The following is an 18,472-nucleotide window of genomic DNA, read 5'->3' on the forward strand; positions in this document are numbered from 1 at the left end:
CCTGGCATCCCTGCGCGTGGACCAGGTGAAGGACTGGAGTCCAGCCCGAAGTGGGCGCTGAGCTGTCACCAAAACCCTCCCGGCTTGCCATTGGGTGCTTCCTAACCAGCCCCAGCACGACTGCTCATTTGCATCAAAATCCAAGATTATTAGTGGACTACTCCAGTACCAGAGCAATTCTAGTTTTCCTGAGCCCCATGCGTGATTAAAAAACTCCCAAAAATTAAAAATGAGAGCTGGAGACACAGCTTAAGCCAAAGCACCTGCCAGGTAAGTAAGCTGAAAGCCCTGAATTTAGCCAGATGCTACTAGCTCACAGAAGTTGAGGTCTGAGGATCATGATTCAAAATCAGCCCAGGCAGGAAAGTTTAAGACTCTTATCTCCATTTAACCACCCAAAAGCCAGAAGTGGAGCGATAGCTCAAGTGGTAGAACACCAGCCTGACGTGAAAAAGCTAAAGAACAGCAATCAGACCCTGAGTTTGAACCCCAGTATCACCAAAAAACAGGAAGGAAGGAAGGAGGAAGGAAGGAAGGAAGGAAGGAAGGAAGGAAGGAAGGAAGGAAAGGTATAAACATAAAAGAACAATGATTAAAAGTAATAGAAATTTAGGAATTTTAGTAAATTTTTCCAGGAATGGAAGGTAGACGGAGCCATGGAAGTGGACAGTTAATGGGAAGATCTAAACTAAGTTTAATCCTGAGAGAATGGAGTCTGAGGGGTGGGGTTCATCCATGGGCTTCATGCTGAGCACAGGGAGACTCACCAAGTCAGGGTCTGTTGTAGAATGTGGAAGCCATGTCCTTTCTTCCAGCCAGAGAAGGCGTGTGTGGTGTGTCATAGCTGGCCACATCGCCAGGCACCAGGACTCCTGAGGCAGAGACCAGGAAGCTCACAGTCAAAGGCCAGTTCAGGCAAACAGTTCACAAGACCCCATCTCAAGCAATAAGCCTGGAATTGTTTGCCTAACTGCTCTGGCTACGGCTTCCAGAACTATACTGACTAGAAATGGTGAAAGTGGGAAGCGTTTCCTTTTCCCTTACCTTTCCGTTCTTCACCATTGTGCGTCTGTTGGAAGACCCGGTGATTTTATCTCTTAATCCAGGAATAGGGTATGTCACCTTGTCTTTCGGAGGTTGGGCCATCGACGCATCCCAATGATGAGTGCCGTTTGGTCACCGAGTATCATCTGTTCCTGAGCTATTCTGCTTTGCTCCTGTTTTGCTGAGGTTTCCTTCATCTGTATCAGTGACACTGACCTATAGTTTTCTTTTCTTGTGATGTCTTTATTTGGCTTTGGTATCAGGGTAACGATGATCAAATGAGTTTAAGAGTATTGTTTCTTCTTCTGTTTTGGAGAGTTTGAGAAAGATAATCTTAATTCTTAAAACAATTGTTGAATAGGGCTGGGAAGGTGGCTCAGGGGTAGAGCGCTTGCCTAGCATGCATCTAGCCCTGGGTTTGATTCCTCAGTACCACAGAAACAGAAAACTCTGGAAGTGGTGCTGTAGCTCACGTGGCAGAGTGCTAGCCTTGAGAAAAAAAAGAAGAGGAAGAAGAGCAGCAGCTGAAGGCTAGTGCCCAGGCCCTAATGCAAAACCCAGGTTTGGAAAAATGGCATCTTGAGCTTTCCTTATCAGAAGGTTTTGGGTGACTGACTCAGCCTTCGTACTGGTCCCGGAGCTATTCAGACTTCCTGCTTCTTCTCGATTTAGCATTGATGGGTTGTGTTACTGTTTGCACTTTCCTTCTAGGAGTCCGGTTGGCTAGTGTATAATTGTTCACAGTACTTTTTATGGTCCTTTGTATTTCTTTGGTATCAGTTGTCTTCTCTTTTATTTCTGACTTGTTTTAAGTCTTTTTTCTTTCTTAGTCTGAGAGTTTGTCAATCTTATATTTACAAAAAAAATCCAGTTTGTTATTTTCTATATTTCTATTCCTATATCCAATGTTGTTTATTTCTCCTATAATCTTATTTCCTTCCCTCTGACAACTTCAAGCTTTAACTTTTCTTCTTTTCTAGATCACTGAAATACAGTCAAAAATTTTAAGTCGTCTTTTCTAATGTAGATGATTACGATAAACTTCCTTCTTGTTACTGTTCTTACTGTGACCCATAGCTCTTTACATATTGTGTTTTGTTGTCATGTGCCTTGATTTTCTAATTTCCTTTTTGACTTCTTTGGTTTAATGGTGGTTTAAAAGTATGTTATTTAAGGCTGGTCACTGGTGGCTCACCCCTGTAATCCTAGCTACTCAGAAGGCTGAGATCATAGGATCACAGTTTGAAGCCAGCCCAGGCAAGAAAGTCCGTAAGACTTATCTCCAATTAACCACCATAAAGCTAGAAATGGAGCTGTGGCTTAACTGGTATAGCTGTAGCTCTGAGCATAAAAACTCAGGGACAGTGCCCAGGCTCTGAGTTCAAGTCCTAGGACCAGCATACAAAAGAAAATAGATAAATTTTACATATTTGTTGATTTTCGATTCTCTTTCTGCAGTTGGTTTCCAGTTTCACTCCACTGTGGTAGTAAAAATACTTGATGTGATTTCAGTTTTATTAATGTGTTAAGGTTTGTTTTCTGAGCTGGGTGCTGGTAGCTCACGCCTCTAATCCTAACTACTCAGGAGGCTGAAATCATAGGATCACAGTTCAAAGCCAGCCCCAGCAGAAAGTCCATGAGACTCTTATCTCCAATTAACCACCAGAAAACCAGAAGTGGTGCTGTGACTCAAAGAGGTAGAGTGCTTGCCTTGAGCTGAAGAGCTGAGGGACAGCGCCCAGGCCCACAACTGACAAAAGAAAAAAAAAGATTTGTTTTCTCACTTAAAATGATCTATCATCCTGAAGAAGCTCTGCGTGTGCTTTCAAAATAAAGTATATATTCTATTACTGTATATATTCTATTGCTGTCTGGCCTGTTAGATCATTAGATCTATTGAGGTAGAGAAGTCCTCTATTTCCTTATTGTCTGATGTTCAAGTATTAAAAGTGGGGCATTAGAATTATTTACTGTAATGTATTGCTGTATATTTATCCCTTCAATCTTATAAATGTTTGCTTAGTACATTTGGGTGTTATCGGATTGAATGCATATGTATTTATAATTATTATATTTCCCTCATGGGTTGATCATTTATCGTTATGTGTGTGTGTGTGTGTGTGTGTGTGTGTGTGTGTGTGTGTGTGTGTGTGTGTGTCTCATGAGTTTTTTATTTAAAATATACTTTGTCTTATATAAGTATTTGCAGCCCTGCCCTTTTTGGTCATGATTTGCATGAGGTAGCTTTTTTGGGGGGGTGGGGAGGGTCCAGTTGTGGGGCCTGAACTCTGGCCTGGGCCATGTCCCTCAGCTCTTCAGCTCAAGGCTAGTGCTCTACCACTTGAGCCACAGCGCCACTTTGTTTTTTGGGTGTTAATTGGAGATTAAAGTCTCATGGACTTTTGCCCAGGCTGGCTTTGAACCGCGATCCTCGTATCTCAGCCTCCTGAGTAGCCAGGATGACAGGCGTGAGCCACCGGCGCCCGGCTCCCCTCTACTTTTAAAGAACAGTTTTGCCACTCCCCACACAGTGGACTGCACATTAGTTACCGTTCGTTTTGTTTCCCTCTCTTTTGTTACTTTGCAATGATCCTCATTCTGCATTTCGCTGGCCCGCTTTCACGTGCCATCCGAGTTCTTCACTGTGTGTGTGAAGGAGCGAGCTTGTGAGTGTGTATGGGGCTGACTCGGCTTGAGCCCTGGCCCTCATGCCGCTCACTCAAGCATTGAACTTACAGCAGGTGCTCTACCACACCTCTGGTTCTGATTGGTCAGTTTTGCTCTACCACACCTCTGGTTCTGATTGGTCAGTTTTGCTCTACCACACCTCTGGTTCTGATTGGTCAGTTTTGCTCTACCACACCTCTGGTTCTGATTGGTCAGTTTTGCTCTACCACACCTCTGGTTCTGATTGGTCAGTTTTGCTCTACCACACCTCTGGTTCTGATTGGTCAGTTTTGCTCTACCACACCTCTGGTTCTGATTGGTCAGTTTTGCTCTACCACACCTCTGGTTCTGATTGGTCAGTTTTGCTCTACCACACCTCTGGTTCTGATTGGTCAGTTTTGTTCTACCACGCCTCTGGGTCTGATTGGTCAGTTTTGCTCTACCACGCCTCTGGTTCTGATTGGTCAGTTTTGCTCTACCACACTTCTGGTTCTGATTGGTCAGTTTTGCTCTACCACACCTCTGGTTCTGATTGGTCAGTTTTGCTCTACCACACCTCTGGTTCTGATTGGTCAGTTTTTAGTTTTTAACCTTAATGTCCTCTGTGTCATGTTCTCATCTTGTTAGCCTTAGATGCTCCCTCTTGGGTGTGGCTGTGCACAGTACCCTTGGTACTTGCTTCTACATCCCTCTTCTAGTTCAATAACAAAAAAAGAGCTGTGACAAAGTTGGCTCCCGTCTGTGCCAGGGACCATCTCAGGAGGAACCTACTCATTGGTGCAGATACTGAATAGTTGAGGATGCTTCTAGACTTCTGTTTTCTGTCAGGGTGGAGGGCATGACTCAAGTGGTAGAGCACTTGCTAGAAGCACAGGCCCTGTTGGAAATCTCACAACTCTACAGTGTTAAAGGCCTCAGGTGCTGGCAGAGCACCAGCTCAGTCTGCTTCCTAGCAGAGATGACCGTGGTGCCGCCTGGTGGAGCCAGTCCTCAGAGCCCAGGGGAAGCAGTTCACACCCGGCCGCAGTGCAGTGGGCGATGTTGCCACCTCATGCACAGTTGCTGGCCTTTGGATTTTGTTGTCAGAGCACCAGTACCAAGTCATTCGGTATGTCCAAGTGGGAAGGGACCTTAAAGACCCACTGGCTAACACCAGGCAAGCCATTCCTTTGACCTGCATCCCGGTGATACCTAGAACCTTTGTAAGTACTTCTAGGAGAAGGGTTTACGAACTCATAGACAACTGAACCACTCTCAGCCTTACAGAACACTTCCTTCTACTGAACCCAAAGTCTCTCTTTCTGTTCTTATACCCTGACAGAGAGCTACGTCTCTTCTGCCCCTCTGCCATCTGTAGGCGCCATCACAGAGCCCCAGCTCTTCCCGGTGCGGTGCTGTGGGAGGAGGCTGGCGTTCTCGGTGGCAGCCAACTCTGCCTGGTCTGCAACCACCTCAAACAGGGCCTGCAGACTCGAGAGTCCAGGAGACAGCAGTGTCTCGTCCCATCCTCCCTTCTTGGGACAGGTGAATCCCTGCCCCACACAAATACACACAAAAAGGAGAGGTTTAATTTATTGGTTGCTATTTGGCAAAGACTATACAGAACATTATGGGGGTAAAAATAAGATTCTAGTTACAGATTGATAAAACCCGAAGCCAGATTAGCTTTTATGAGACTTCAGTGATACCTTCTCGCTCAGCAAGGGACTTCAGTTACAGTCTATAGAACCTTTCGTTGTTTAAAAATGATTTAAAAAGTCACAATACATTATGTATATGATATTAAATATCTTGAAGAATGACTAATCGATACAACTTCCTTCACGCTTTGGCATCAACTGGTCACTTAGAACCATTCTTTCCATACATTTTTCATTCTTCCTTACAGAATTCCACCATAAACCATCCATCATTATCTGCTTGTATACATATAACATGTCCCTCAAAATAACATTCAATTCTGTTTTAATATTGCTACAGAAACGGTGACCTTGAAGCAACATTCAGTTTAAACAGACAAAAGCTCAGACACCTGCCGATGTGTTATGTTTCCCTCCAACCTGACCAACATATGATGCACCAGCTCCTTCGCTGCCCAACTCCAAGGAAGTCATAGAAAGGAGAAGAACGCTTGAAGTCACAGTGACCACAGGACTTGAAGTAATAATTACATTAAATAACCATAACTCTTTGCTTACATTCCACACAGTGGAAATTATCCTTTCCTCCAGATTTTTCACTAATAAATTTTAACTTTGAAGAATGAAAGTAACAAAAAACAACTTACAGATTTTCAGGATGTTTTTTTTTCCCCTCTTTTAATGTTTGGCACTAGTTTAATAGCTCAAGATCACAAGTGTCTTGCCATAACATATTCTACTTTAATAATGAAATATATTATATATGTTTATAGTAACATGATTGGTGACTCCAGTAAAATAAGTAAAAGATAGGGCGTTTTCAATAATTGTTGAATGACAGCTTGTGCTAGTCTTAAAATAGGCAGAGTTTTGTTTTAAAAAAAAAAAAAAAAAAAAGCAGATGTTTGGCCTCTGTGGCTACTGCTGTGCTTTTAGGGTATTTGTGCTGCTGGTTATTCCAGAGAGGTTAATTTTGAGGAAATGCTCTTCACTTGAGCCAGGTCCCACTTACATGCCAGACTGTGGGACCAGGCCTGAGAGATGGCGCCCGCTGCAGCCATCGGATTTCAACAGAATCGCATGCTTGCAGCAGAACGGAAACAACAGAGGAACTCAAGGCTGGTGCGTTCTGAATATCGTATTCCTTCTCTGGTGAGGTTTTATATTTACAGTGCTCTCTCCCTTTCTTTTCCTCTCGCTTGCCCTCACAATTCATGAATGTGTGTGAACAAATCCATCCTGTGTTTTATAGTTGGATGACAGGAATGGTACAGAGATTTAGGGCAGGGACATACAGTGTATACAAAGCACACAGACTATGCACAAATTCACCTAGTGTGGAATCATCAGTAGCAACTATTAAAGTTTGAAGAGTAGACTCAACATTTTGGGTGTTCAAGAGAAACTCTGTTTAGTTGTTAGATGTGAGAACACTAGACCAACACACAACAATAAGAGAAAATAATAATAATAAAAGCAGCTTCTTTAACTTCAGTGGCCCTGGTGGGCCACTGCGCCCCATGTCTGCCATGTTTATCTTCTAAATGTCACTGGACTTGGCTAGTGAGATGGAGGAGATAGAGGCCTGGAGGCTAGTCTCAGGAGAACGGCGTGGCCAGATCCACCGTGTAGAGAGGTTCGTGGCACGCTGCTCCCCGGCGGTTCTGTATACTCAGGCACCACCGTGAGCCGCCCCGGCGTGCTCAGAGGGCAGTGCTTCTGGTGGCAGGCGTGGGACGAGGTGCGGGACCCACTGGTGGTGAGTGGATGGCTGCAAGCCCACTGCGCTCTGCTCCGTGCAGAGGAGTCCGAATCCCAGGCGCGGCCTCCGGGCGGGAGGCCAGCTCCCGGAGGCCTGGCCCCTCCTCCCCGATGCAGCCCCCAACCACGGCCGTCACCAGCACAAGCAGACTTCTAACTACAATGGAGCAGAAACGCTTGCATCTTAGACTCTTCTGGAATTGTCAGGGGTACTCAGCAGAGGCGAACTTTTATACTGTAGGGCAGTTTCCCTCTGAAGCATTGTGCATGAATAATGGAGAGTAAGGTAGCCAAGGAGAAAAGCTATCAGGAGCTCAGCCAGGGAGGGTTTGTCTTCGCCCATCCCTGTGTAGCAGCTTCTAGACTGAACCACCTGTCCTCGAGGAGAGCCTGCCTTGGTTCGTCTCCCTCCGTTTTGAAATGTTGAGTTGGTCAGTGTTACAGTGTTGTGCTGGGTTACAACTAGTCTCAGTAGATCACAGTGACAGAAGCTAAGGATTCTTGGCTACCTTCTTCCTTATCCGATCACCTGTGTTCTCTTAAAATACCAGGAGAAGCCTTACCCTGAGGCGCGGCCTCTGCCTTGGGGGAGCCTTCGGGTCTGCGCTCACGGTCCTAAGGAGCTGGCCGCAGCCCCGTTCCCTTTCGGGTGCCTGTGTCCTGGACCACAGCAGCCTTGCCCGGATCTGGAGGTCCTTCCCACACCCGCGGTCCAGCGAGCTCCTTTAGAAACCCTGGCAGATGCGAGAGGAAGCTGAAGTCGCCGCTGAGACCCCTCCACGGACTGGAGTGCGAATGGAGGAGGAGAGCAAGCCACATCGCAGCACCGGACAGGAGGAGAGAAGCAGAGAAGCGAGCGTGTGCGTGTGGTGTCGCGTCTCCGGCCCTCAGAGCTGCCTCTTCCAGAGGGAGGCCGATCACGGGGGGCCAGGGTGGGGAAGGGGGGGCCGGGACGGGGAGGGGGGGCCCTGGCCGTGAGCCCTGCGGTGTGAGCGCGTCAGACCTCCCCCTTCCAAGCCAGCCACAGCAGAGGCCCGGGTCACAGATGGGTCCTTCTGGCGTACGAAAACACCCACGGGTACCGCGTGTGCCCACGCGCACACAGCACTCAAGCAGGCAGGCCAGGAGGCGGCCGCCGGCCCTCCCGGCCTCTAGGTTAGACTAGGAGGAATGGGAGGTCTGGGCCTGGCTCTGGCCAGCGGGGTGGGCTGCGGGGCTAGTCCAGGTCAATGGAGATACACCGGCACTGCTTCACGCGGGTGACCCTCCTCTTCTTGGTGGGCGGCTGCAGCTGAGGGCAGTTGAGGGTGACGGTCATGGTGGTGAAGGCCTTGGGCTTGCAGAAGGAGCAGGACTGGAAGGAGCCCTCCTCCCTGCGCACGTGCCTGGGGATGTAGAAGGAGTTGCACTGGCCGTAGCAGAAGCGGTTGATGACGGTGCGGCTGGTGCAGCCCTCCTCGTGGACCGTCTGCTTCAGCGGCTGCGTCTTGCACCAGTCCCGCTTCAGGTACTTGCGCTCCGTCACGTGCAGGGCCTCTTGGCTGGACTCCAGGACCTCCTCCCCGGGCATGGCCGCGCCCCGCCCGTGGCCCCGGCCTCGGCCCCTGGAGCCAGGCTGCTGGACCGGCTGAGTCTGCTCCGAGTCATTGTGCTGGGCCTTGTCGGGGGGTGGGATGGCCCCCTGGGACCCCTTCTTTTTCCCCTCAGCCGCTGGTAGCAGGGTCCCCCAGAGGAGAAGCAACACTCCCACAGTGTAGGCCGCACGGCTCATGCTGGAGGGAGACACAGAAATGGAAGAAGTCAGTTCTTTCAAAGGGAACAGTAGCACCCGCCTGGCGTGGCCCCTGGGGGCCCGCAGGGGGCTGTGTCACAGCTCTAGGGACGGATCGGCTGTTCCCGTTACGCTGCCGGCCCTGAAGCTGTGAGGTGATCACTGCCTCCCCCCCCCCCCCGAATCCTCCTGGACTCTGACACCTGTTAAGTCCGACTTCGCCTATGGTCATGTTACAGCATTCGTTATTGTATTTGACAGTATGAACAGACACTGGACAGAGACTGATGGGGAAGACCAGACAGCATGTGGCTGGGGGAGCCCCAGAGGACACAGCGCCCTTCCCTCCCCGTGGTGGACACGCGCCCGCTTTCCCAGGGGTACAGTTTGTCATCGCTCCCTGGCCGAGCACACAGACCAGTGTTCAAAGGTAGAAAATGGTGGCGGCAATGCCACGGGTGTCTGCAAATACTCATATTAATAGCACGGGCATCTTGAATGCCTCAATAGCAATGAGTATTCTGGATGGAACTGGACTTAGCTATGGGTCCTGGAGGGCAGAGGCAAAACAATGGCTTAAACAAATATACCCGAAAAGCAAGACACGGCAATGCCCCGGAAAGCAAACAAACACAGAAAAATGATGGAGCAGAGTAGCACAGAGAAAGGAGAGCTTTGATAGTGTTTACAGAGATAGAGAAGCAAGAGGTCTGGGAAGGTGGCTCAGGGGTAGAGCACTCACCTAACATGCATGGAACCCCGGGTTCAATTCCTCAGTATCGTACACAGAAAAAGCCAGAAGTGGTGCTATGGCTGAAGTGATAGAGTGCTAGCCTTGAGCACAGAGAGGCTCAGGGACAGAGTCCAGGCTCTGAGTTCAAGCTCCAGGACTGGCAAGAATGAGAGAGAGAGAGAGAGAGAGAGAGAGAGAAGAGAGAGAGAGAGAGAGAGAGAGAGAGAGAGAGAGAGAGAGAGAGAGAGAGAGAGAGAGAGAGAGAGAGAGAGAGGAGAGGGACAGGGACAGGGAGAGGCGTGAAGCAGTTGGACTCTGGCGCTCACTTTCTCAGGGTTGACAGTTCTCTGGGACCAGTGCTGAACGCAGACTCCCATGGGGCAGAGCACTCAGAAGGAGGTGCCTTTGAGGGAGAGCAGCCTGGGTCCCCAGACTGTCACCTCAGGTCCCCTGCGGACCTGGACCTGCACAGCCAGGCAGACCCGTGTTCTTGCCTTCTTCTGGACACCGGTGTTACGCATGATCATGTCCAGGTGCCACTCACTAGCAGCAGAGTTGAACATCACCTTAGTCCCTGGACAAAGGCAGCATGCGTCCACACCCCTTAATGGTCAGCCCCTGGCCAGCGAAGGCCCACAGCCCAGAGGCTAATAAGATAGTTCAATATCACACTTAAGATGCCCTTACATGTGTCATCTTCCCTCGGCTTGGGGCAGGGGCAGGTTGGCAGCTGATAATGTGGCACTCAGTTCCGTCCTCCGGCTGTTGTTACAATGCTGCCGTTCTTTGAACGGGGCTATTTTTTGCCCCAGTAACAGATAATCCTAATTCCTTTGTCTTTTTATTTAAGTCTAGTTATGGACCTGAGCCACAGACACTCCGTCTCCCGGAAGACGCAATGAGAACTTGAGAAGCGCTCGCAAGTTTCTCTTCTTTCTTTAATTCAGGGCCGAGATCTACATTGTGCGCCCTCGGGTAGCCCTGTCCTCGCGGCCTGGCCCTCAGGGGCCGGAGGCCGGCCTCACAGCCAGGCCCACGTTATGTCCTCCACTCTGTCTTCCTGATGTTTCCAGCTGTGCTGGGACAATGTACACTCTGTCTACTCTGAGTGTCGTGAGCGCTTAGTTAGGGCCTGACCTTCGGTGGCTGGCATCATGAAGCGCAGACGTCAGTGTCTGCTCCTTGGGTTCTGAAGATGGTGCTGTCCTTGTTTTGGTGCTGGGGATGGAACGGAAGGCCGTGTGCGTGGTAGGCAAGTGCTCTGCCCCTGAGCCACACCCCCAGCCCTGCTCTTCGCATGTTCAAACGCTTCTCCAGAGCCAGCAGCAACCCTCCGGTTTCCGACCCTGACTATTAGAAAATCCATGAGGCCCGCTGAGTCCCCTGGCCCTTGTTTTGTTTTTCAAGGCAAGATCCAAATGTTCCCAACTTGTACCTGGTCCCTCGGGGATCCTGTGGGGTTTATTTTCTAATTGAAGCCAATGGACACACTACCTCAACAGTAAGGCACTCAACTCAAAATTAGTCAACGGTGACTTTCAGGCTTAATTGAGACAAACTTCCTGTTCCTCAGGGAGTGTGTGTGTACCCCAGAAGCCAAGAGGTCTGGAGTAACAGGCTTGTTTTTCTTTAAAGAAGTGCTTCTCCCCGTAAGATTGATTACCAGGGGAAAGTAAATAGTTCCTCATTTTTAAGAGACTGCTTTAAAAATATCCTTAGTGCTGTGAGGCTTTTGGTTCCTCGACGTGAAAACCCACGTCGTGGAGGGTGTTAACCAGCCAAGACTTGGGAACCTCGCTGCTCTCTCTTGATCAAGTAGATTACCCAGTGTGTTTTGGGATGTTCTACCTGAGTAAGAATAAGCGGGAGACCCAGACCTGTCGGGCTCAGTGGCAATCCCCAAAGCCCGCCCTGCTTCCAAGCTGATCTCAATTACTCGTGGGGGAGATGGGAATGCACACCCTGGGAACCACAACCGTACTGCCACCAAGTACCTGCGCTTCCTCAAGGTTACCAACACGCAGGACATCGAAATGGTTGTTATCCACATCCACAACAAGCAAGGGCCAGCCATGGGATCAAAAAAAAATTCCAGGTTTAGGTTCCTACAGATGATCACCCATGTCCAGCATTAGCTACAAACACGTGGTGGCTGTTTCCATTCCCAAAGTGGCTGGGTTCCGTCAGTCAATGTAGCCGTATCAAATGAAGTCAGCGTGCACCCCCACACCCACCAACGTCTCTCCCTTTATTCCCCCTGCAGACGGTATCATCCTTCATCCCAAACCTTACCTCAACCTCCCCTTCATGCATTTCTGCTCAGCAACATGATACTAGTTTCATGGCAAGTTTTCTCTGACTGTTCTCCACCAGCAATCTTCCCTGTACTCGCTGCCTCTTCTTGACAGATACATGCCTATCTTCTCAGCCTTATGCTTTCTTCCTACTTTCCCCTAGTGACAGAGAGTGAACACCTACAAGCAAGGTAAGCGTATCAATCACCACCTCCCCACACATAGGCCCAGCACTCACCAGAGCCTTCCCAGGCTCTGAGAAGACAGACTTCTGCGGATCGGGAACACAAATGGTCATGTTTGACCTTTATGTCTTTGTGAAAGCTTGGGCCAGCTCCTTCAACTCCCCTAAGCATATTTCTCAAAGTAACCAGGCCACCTTGGCCAAGCTCCTATAGTCAGTTCAACAGAGTTAGAATTGATGTAGAATTACAGTGAAGCCAAATATCTGCCCCAACTTCTGGTCACATCCTCCTGGTGAATCAAGTTTGAGGACAGACATTCCACATGAAACATTCTCCCAGCATAAAACATGGCTGGATTGACTGCAAATATGCCACATTCAAGACAGGTTTTATAAAGCAATCTGTTCCTTTTTTTCAGGACTAGATCTCTGGGAAACTCAATGATTATTTTCAAATTGAACTTTAATGGAAATAATAATCTCTACTAATAAAGTAAGTAGAGAATTTCTTAGAGTAAGGTCGCTTTTTTTTTTTTCAGGCAAATTGAATCCAGGATATAAGAATTGCAGACTGGTATACCATTCAATAAAACCTCATCCCCTACAAGTTGAAAATCTCTTCACCAATAGCCTCCCTGTTCCTAAAACCACGTCGGTGAGATCCGGCTGGGCAGGGGAGGGGGTAGATCACCTCCCTGGTGCCACGTTCATCCTTGGGTGTCTGTCAGTGGAGTTGAAGGCTGTATGCAGGTCTGAGGTGAACAGGAAATGAGCCAGAAAGTATATAGCATTAAGGGTTCACTGAGCAGCACCAGGGAGTGACAGTGCCGGGCCAGCTGTGTGCTGTAGAGCCGGATGCATTCACTGCTGTGGGAAGCGGGGTGGGCACGGGGTTAAGTTCAGAGCCTCGGGGCCTCCTCCCAGGCTGCCCGTGTTAGTACGCCACTCTCTGCGTTCCGCCTTGGCTCTGCCAGGCATTATGCTCAATTCTGTCCCAATTTTATCATTCATTTTTCACAGCAAATCACGAGGTAGCTGATACTCTTCCTTCTTCCAGCCGGGAATCTATTCCAGATCATACGGCTCGTCGGTGGAGCCAGGGCTCAGCGCATCTCAGCTCCGTACTTCACAAGAACCACGAGTGGACTTGTTCTCTCAGGCAGCAGAATTTGAAGAATACAGCAAGTCTGGATAGTTAGCTCTTCTGTATCCTTAGTTACATATGAAGGGAAAGACCTGCCCAGTGCAGGGGCTGCTGCTGCCCCTCCGATTTCTAACAGCCTGGGTCAGAGGGGAAGAAAACTCTCCAGCTGTCAGACCCAGGCTGGCAGCATCTGGCTGCAGGTGGCTTTCGTGGGGTGTGTCCGCTCTCCTGTCCTTCCCCCCATCTCTTCTCCCTCTCCCTCCCCCATCTCCTCACCCTCTCCTTCTCCCTCTCCCTCATCCCTCTTTCTCCCTACCTCTCTCCTCCCCTCCCCTCTCCAGTAAAGGTTTCCTGGCCCTCTTTTAGTTTCCATTTCAGAATATACTCGATAACTTTGCAGCCAGCAGGTGTTTCTTGGAGCATATCTGTGGCCTGACATTCCTTCCCATGGTATCACTTTTAATACTTGGCCACCAGGACCGAGGTCATGGACACCTTCTGCTTAAACAAATAGGCGGTGGGTGCGCACTGGGAAGCCCGGGGCATCCGGGCTTCCAGGCTGCATGTCACCTGGATTTCCTACAGATCCTGGGTTACCAAAACGTTTCACTCGACATGAACTCTTAAAATAGGAAACCTGTGAAATTAGAGTTTACAAAAGACTACTTCTTACAATGACCTGAGGTTAAGCATCATACACACACACACACACACACACACACACCACACACACACACACACACACACACACCAGCCACTACTGCTCCTAAAGAGCTCTCAACCAGCACGTCCTCACGGTTCCAATAGAGCAATTTACCCAAGAATCTTGTCACCCACATTAGTGGACTCGGGCCGGGAGGGCTGGGAAGGAAAACCTGGTTTCTTAGGATATTTTTGCTCACTGCTTCGGGAAGTTCTACTATCAAGCCCTGGCCCTGCCCCCAGAAGAGAAAAGGAAAAGGGGAGGGGCGGCCTTAGAGGTGAGGGAGGGGTGTCCTGCCGCTCCTGTGCTAGGATTTAACTTGTCAGCCCGGCAGAAGGAAAGTCCTGCCCTCCCCCGTCCCCTCCCCTCCCCTCCCCTGTCCTCTGCCCTCCCCGTCCCCTCCTCTCCCCTGTCCTCTGCCCTCCCCCATCCCCTCCCCTCCCCTGTCCTCTGCCCTCCCCCGTCCCCTCCCCTCCCCTGTCCTCTGCCCTCCCCCGTCCCCTCCCCTCCCCTGTCCTCTGCCCTCCCCCGTCCCCTCCCCTCCCCTGTCCTCTGCCCTCCTCTGCCCTGCGCTGTCCTCTCTGGGGACGACCCCTGGCCAGAACAGACGGAGCAGCAACCAAGGCCGGGGAGCCCGGCCAACGCCGGGCCTGGGGAGGGGCGCGGGGTCCGGGGAGGGGCGCGGGGCCCAGGAAGGGGCGCGGGGTCCGGGGAGGCCCAGGGAGGGGCTCGGGGTCCGGGGAGGGGCGCGGGGCCCAGGAAGGGGCGCGGGGTCCGGGGAGGCCCAGGGAGGGGCGCGGGGTCCGGGGAGGCCCTGGGAGGGGCGCGGGGCCCGGGAAGGGGCGCAGGGTCCGGGGAGGCCCAGGGAGGGGCGCGGGGTCCGGGGAGGCCCGGGGAGGGGCGCGGTGGGGGGGTCCGGGGAGGGGCGCGGGGTCCGGGGAGGGGCGCGGGGCCCGGGAAAGGGCGCGGGGCCCGGGGAGGGGCGCAGGGTCCGGGGAGGCACGGACACTGGACACCGGACACCGGCGCCGCTGCACCTGGCTCAGCGGAGCGCAGCCCCGTCTCTGCGTCCCGTCCAAGGCGGACGCCCGCCCCGCGCAGACCCGCGCCGCCCCGCCGCTCGTGCCGCACCCAGGCGCTGCGTTGACCAAGAGGGAGCTGTGCGAGGGGCTCCTGCTGCTTCTGGAACCTTCTTTCTTGGCCTTGTTGTGGAAGATCTGGGCCTTTGCCCGCCCCTGCCCTGCACACACCTGCCCCGCACACACGGGCGCACACACCTGCCCCGCTCACGCCTGCCCCGCGCACGCCTGCCCCGCGCACACCTGCCCCGCACACGCCTGCCCCGAACACACCTGCCCCGCACGACACGGGCGCCCACACCTGCCCGGCGCACACAGCTGCCCCGCACACACCTGCCCCGCACATGGGCGCACACACCTGCCCCGCGCACACCTGCCCCGCACACACCTGCCCCGCACACGCCTGCCCCGCACACACCTGCCCCGCACACACCTGCCCCGCACACACGCGCACTCGGCTCACCTGTCCGTGCGGTGGATCCGCGGGGTCCGCGCTCACGATGCGCTGCGCACAGCCAGGCCCGGGCCGCCCGAGCTGCGCGGGGCTCAGTGCGTGCGCGGGGCTCAGTGCGTGCGCGGGGCTCGGCTCCCGGCGGCTCCGGGCGGCTCGGGGGAGCGGGGCTCCGAGCTCCGTTCTGGGCTCGGCTCCAGCGGTGCGGGGGAGCGGGGCTCCGGGCTCCCGGCGGCTCCGGGCAGCGGCTCCCCCGGCGGCTCTTGGCGGCTCCGGGCAGCGGCTCCCGGCGGCTCCGGGCGGCCCGGTCCCCAGGCGCCCAGTGCCCGGCCCTGCGCCGCGCGCAGTTTAAATGCTGGCGGCCCGGGCGGGCGGCGCCTCTCCATTGGCCGGGAGCCTGCGGGGGGGGGGGGGAGGAGGGGAGGGGGGAGGAGATGGAGGAGGGAAGAGGGAGGGGGAGGGGGGAGGGACGGCCGGGACCCGCGCTGCTGGCTCCGGTCACCCAGCGGCCCCGTGGAATGCGCAGCAAATCCGTCTCCAGCCTGGACGAGCGGAGCGCACAGACGGGGCCGGGACGGGGCCAGGACGGGGACGGGACAGGACGGGACGGGGATGGGACGGGGCCGGGGACGGGAAGGGGGGGGGACGGGGACGGGGATGGGACGGGGCCGGGGACGGGCCGGGGACGGGCCGGGGACGGGGACGGGGACGGGACGGGGGGGGCAGGGACAGGACTGGGACAGGACGGGGACAGGACGGGGACAGGGACGAGACGGGGATGGGACGGACAGGAATGGGACGGGGACGGGATGGGGACGGGGACGGGGACGGGACGGACGGGGACGGGACGGGGATGGGACGGGGACAGGGACGGGACAGGGACAGGACGGGGATGGGACGGGGACGGGACAGGACAGGGATGGGATGGGACAGGACGGGACAGGGACAGGAACAGGATGGGAACAGGGGACAGGACCAGGACAGGGACGGGACGGGGATGGGAAGGGACAGGATGTGGATGTGGATGTGGATATGGATGGGGACTGGACAGGGGATGTGGATGGGGGCGGGACAGGGATCGGGGCCTGGGCACCGTCCCCCCCCCCCCGTCCGTCTTGTCCCCTCCTGCCCCCTCCTGTCCCCTTCCGTCCCCCCATCCCTCCCGTCCCCCTGTCCCCTGTCCCCTCCTGTCCCCAGCCCCCTCCTGCCCCCCACTGTCCCAAGGGAACCCCTTGGTCCCAGGACACTTGGGTGTCTGCCTGGCTTTCCGTGGGGGACACAGAGAAGACCACAGAGCCTGGCAGGCAGCACAGAGCTGGAAGAACCTAGAGAACAATGCGCCATGTTTCAGCCATGTCCTGGGGGGGCGGCACCTCTCCATCGACATCACCATATTTCCATCACGATCTCCATCCCCATCCCCATCCCCATCTCCATCTCTACCTCCACCAGCCTCTATGCCTGGCCACTGCCTCTCAGGTGCCAAGGGCCCAGGATGTGGAGACAGACCCACAGACAGATGGACGGACATGGACAGACGGGTAACAGCAGCTCTCCTGCACTTCAGGCCCCAGAGCTGGCTTCTCAGGAGCCGCACCTTTCAAGTTCTGTGTGTGGAAGTTATGATCTGTAAACACCGCATCCAGAATCTTCCTTCAACCTGGCCAGGCCAAGACACTGAGAAGATGTCCTGGGGAAGTGGAGGGTACCTGTATTACCTGAGCAAAACCAGTGAGACTGCAGCAAAAGACACTTAAGAAACAGTGACAACACCCGAGCGATTTGAACCCCTGGCTAGGAAATCAGAAGGAGGGGAGGAGGAAGATTTTACTTTCTCTTTAATGCTGTGTTAGGAAGAAGCATCAAGAAAGCTACTGAACACCTGAAAGATGTTTCAAACCATTTTCAAAAAGTAAGTGGAGTACAAAGGAAGCTGCGTTTCATCAGCATCTGCAGGGTCTCAGCCTCGCAGCGCCATTTATGTTCATGGGTTTCTGAGCAGGAACTCTGTTCTTTGTGTCTCAAGTCCTTCTGGTCCTTCCAGTCACCTCTCCGGAGCTGTCAGAGGGTTGGGGAGCTGTCCCTCCCAAGAGGGAGGTCGTGAGAGACCAAATACACCGACCACGGAGGGTTCCCATTTTACAAACATATCCACTCTACGCCTTCTAAAAACCAGAGCTTTCCAGATGGACACAAACTGCCCACAAATCAAATACAAAGGGAACGAACGCCCTGGAGTGATTGCTTCCGGAGTCTGGTAATGTTGATGATCACTGCATCTGTAAGGAGACTGCTCAGACCCCACCTGCACCACACACACCCATCACACACCACACACACACACACATACCACACACATCACACAACACACACAACACACCCATCACACACAGCATACCATACCTCCACCACACACACCACACCACACACACAACACACACATCACACACAGCATACCATACCTCCACCACACACACCACACCACACACACATCACATACAGCATACCATACCTCCACCACACACAACACACACATCACACAACATGACACACACACCACACACAGCATACCATACCTCCACCACACACACCACACACACCACACACAACATACCATACCTCCACCACACACATCACACACACCACACACAACATACCATACCTCCACCACACACATCACACAACACACACAACACACACATCATACCATACCTCCACCACACACACCACACACACCATACACAGCATACCATACCTCCACCACACACACCACACACACCACACACAACATACCATACCTCCACCACACACATCACACAACACACACAACACACACATCATACCATACCTCCACCACACACAACACACCACACACCACACATCACAACACACATCACACCATTCCTCCACCACACACAACACCATACATACCACACACATCACACCATTCCTCCACCACACACAACACCATACATACCACACACATCATACCATACCTCCG

At 52.9% G+C, this 18,472-nt stretch overlaps 1 protein-coding gene across 1 annotated transcript; it reads right to left on the reverse strand.

Annotated features, from left to right (window-relative positions):
• Positions 1-8,282: 8,282 nt before the first annotated feature.
• Grem1 (gremlin 1, DAN family BMP antagonist) lies at positions 8,283-15,556 on the reverse strand. Its single transcript, XM_070005666.1, has 2 exons — positions 15,484-15,556; positions 8,283-8,884 (listed from the first exon to the last, which is right to left on the reverse strand). The coding sequence occupies exon 2, from the start codon at positions 8,881-8,883 to the stop codon at positions 8,329-8,331; it is 555 nt and encodes a 184-aa protein (XP_069861767.1). The 5' UTR covers position 8,884; positions 15,484-15,556; the 3' UTR covers positions 8,283-8,328.
• Positions 15,557-18,472: the final 2,916 nt, after the last annotated feature.

Source organism: Dipodomys merriami, unplaced genomic scaffold (assembly GCF_024711535.1).
Source record: "Dipodomys merriami isolate MVZ:Mamm:240054 unplaced genomic scaffold, mDipMer1.0.p SCAF_69, whole genome shotgun sequence".
NCBI lineage: Eukaryota > Metazoa > Chordata > Mammalia > Rodentia > Heteromyidae > Dipodomys > Dipodomys merriami.

Coding starts and splice junctions, on each gene's coding strand:
- Grem1 (XM_070005666.1), bottom strand. CDS start 8,883: ATGAGCCGTGCGGCCTACACTGTGGGAGTGTTGCTTCTCCTCTGGGGG.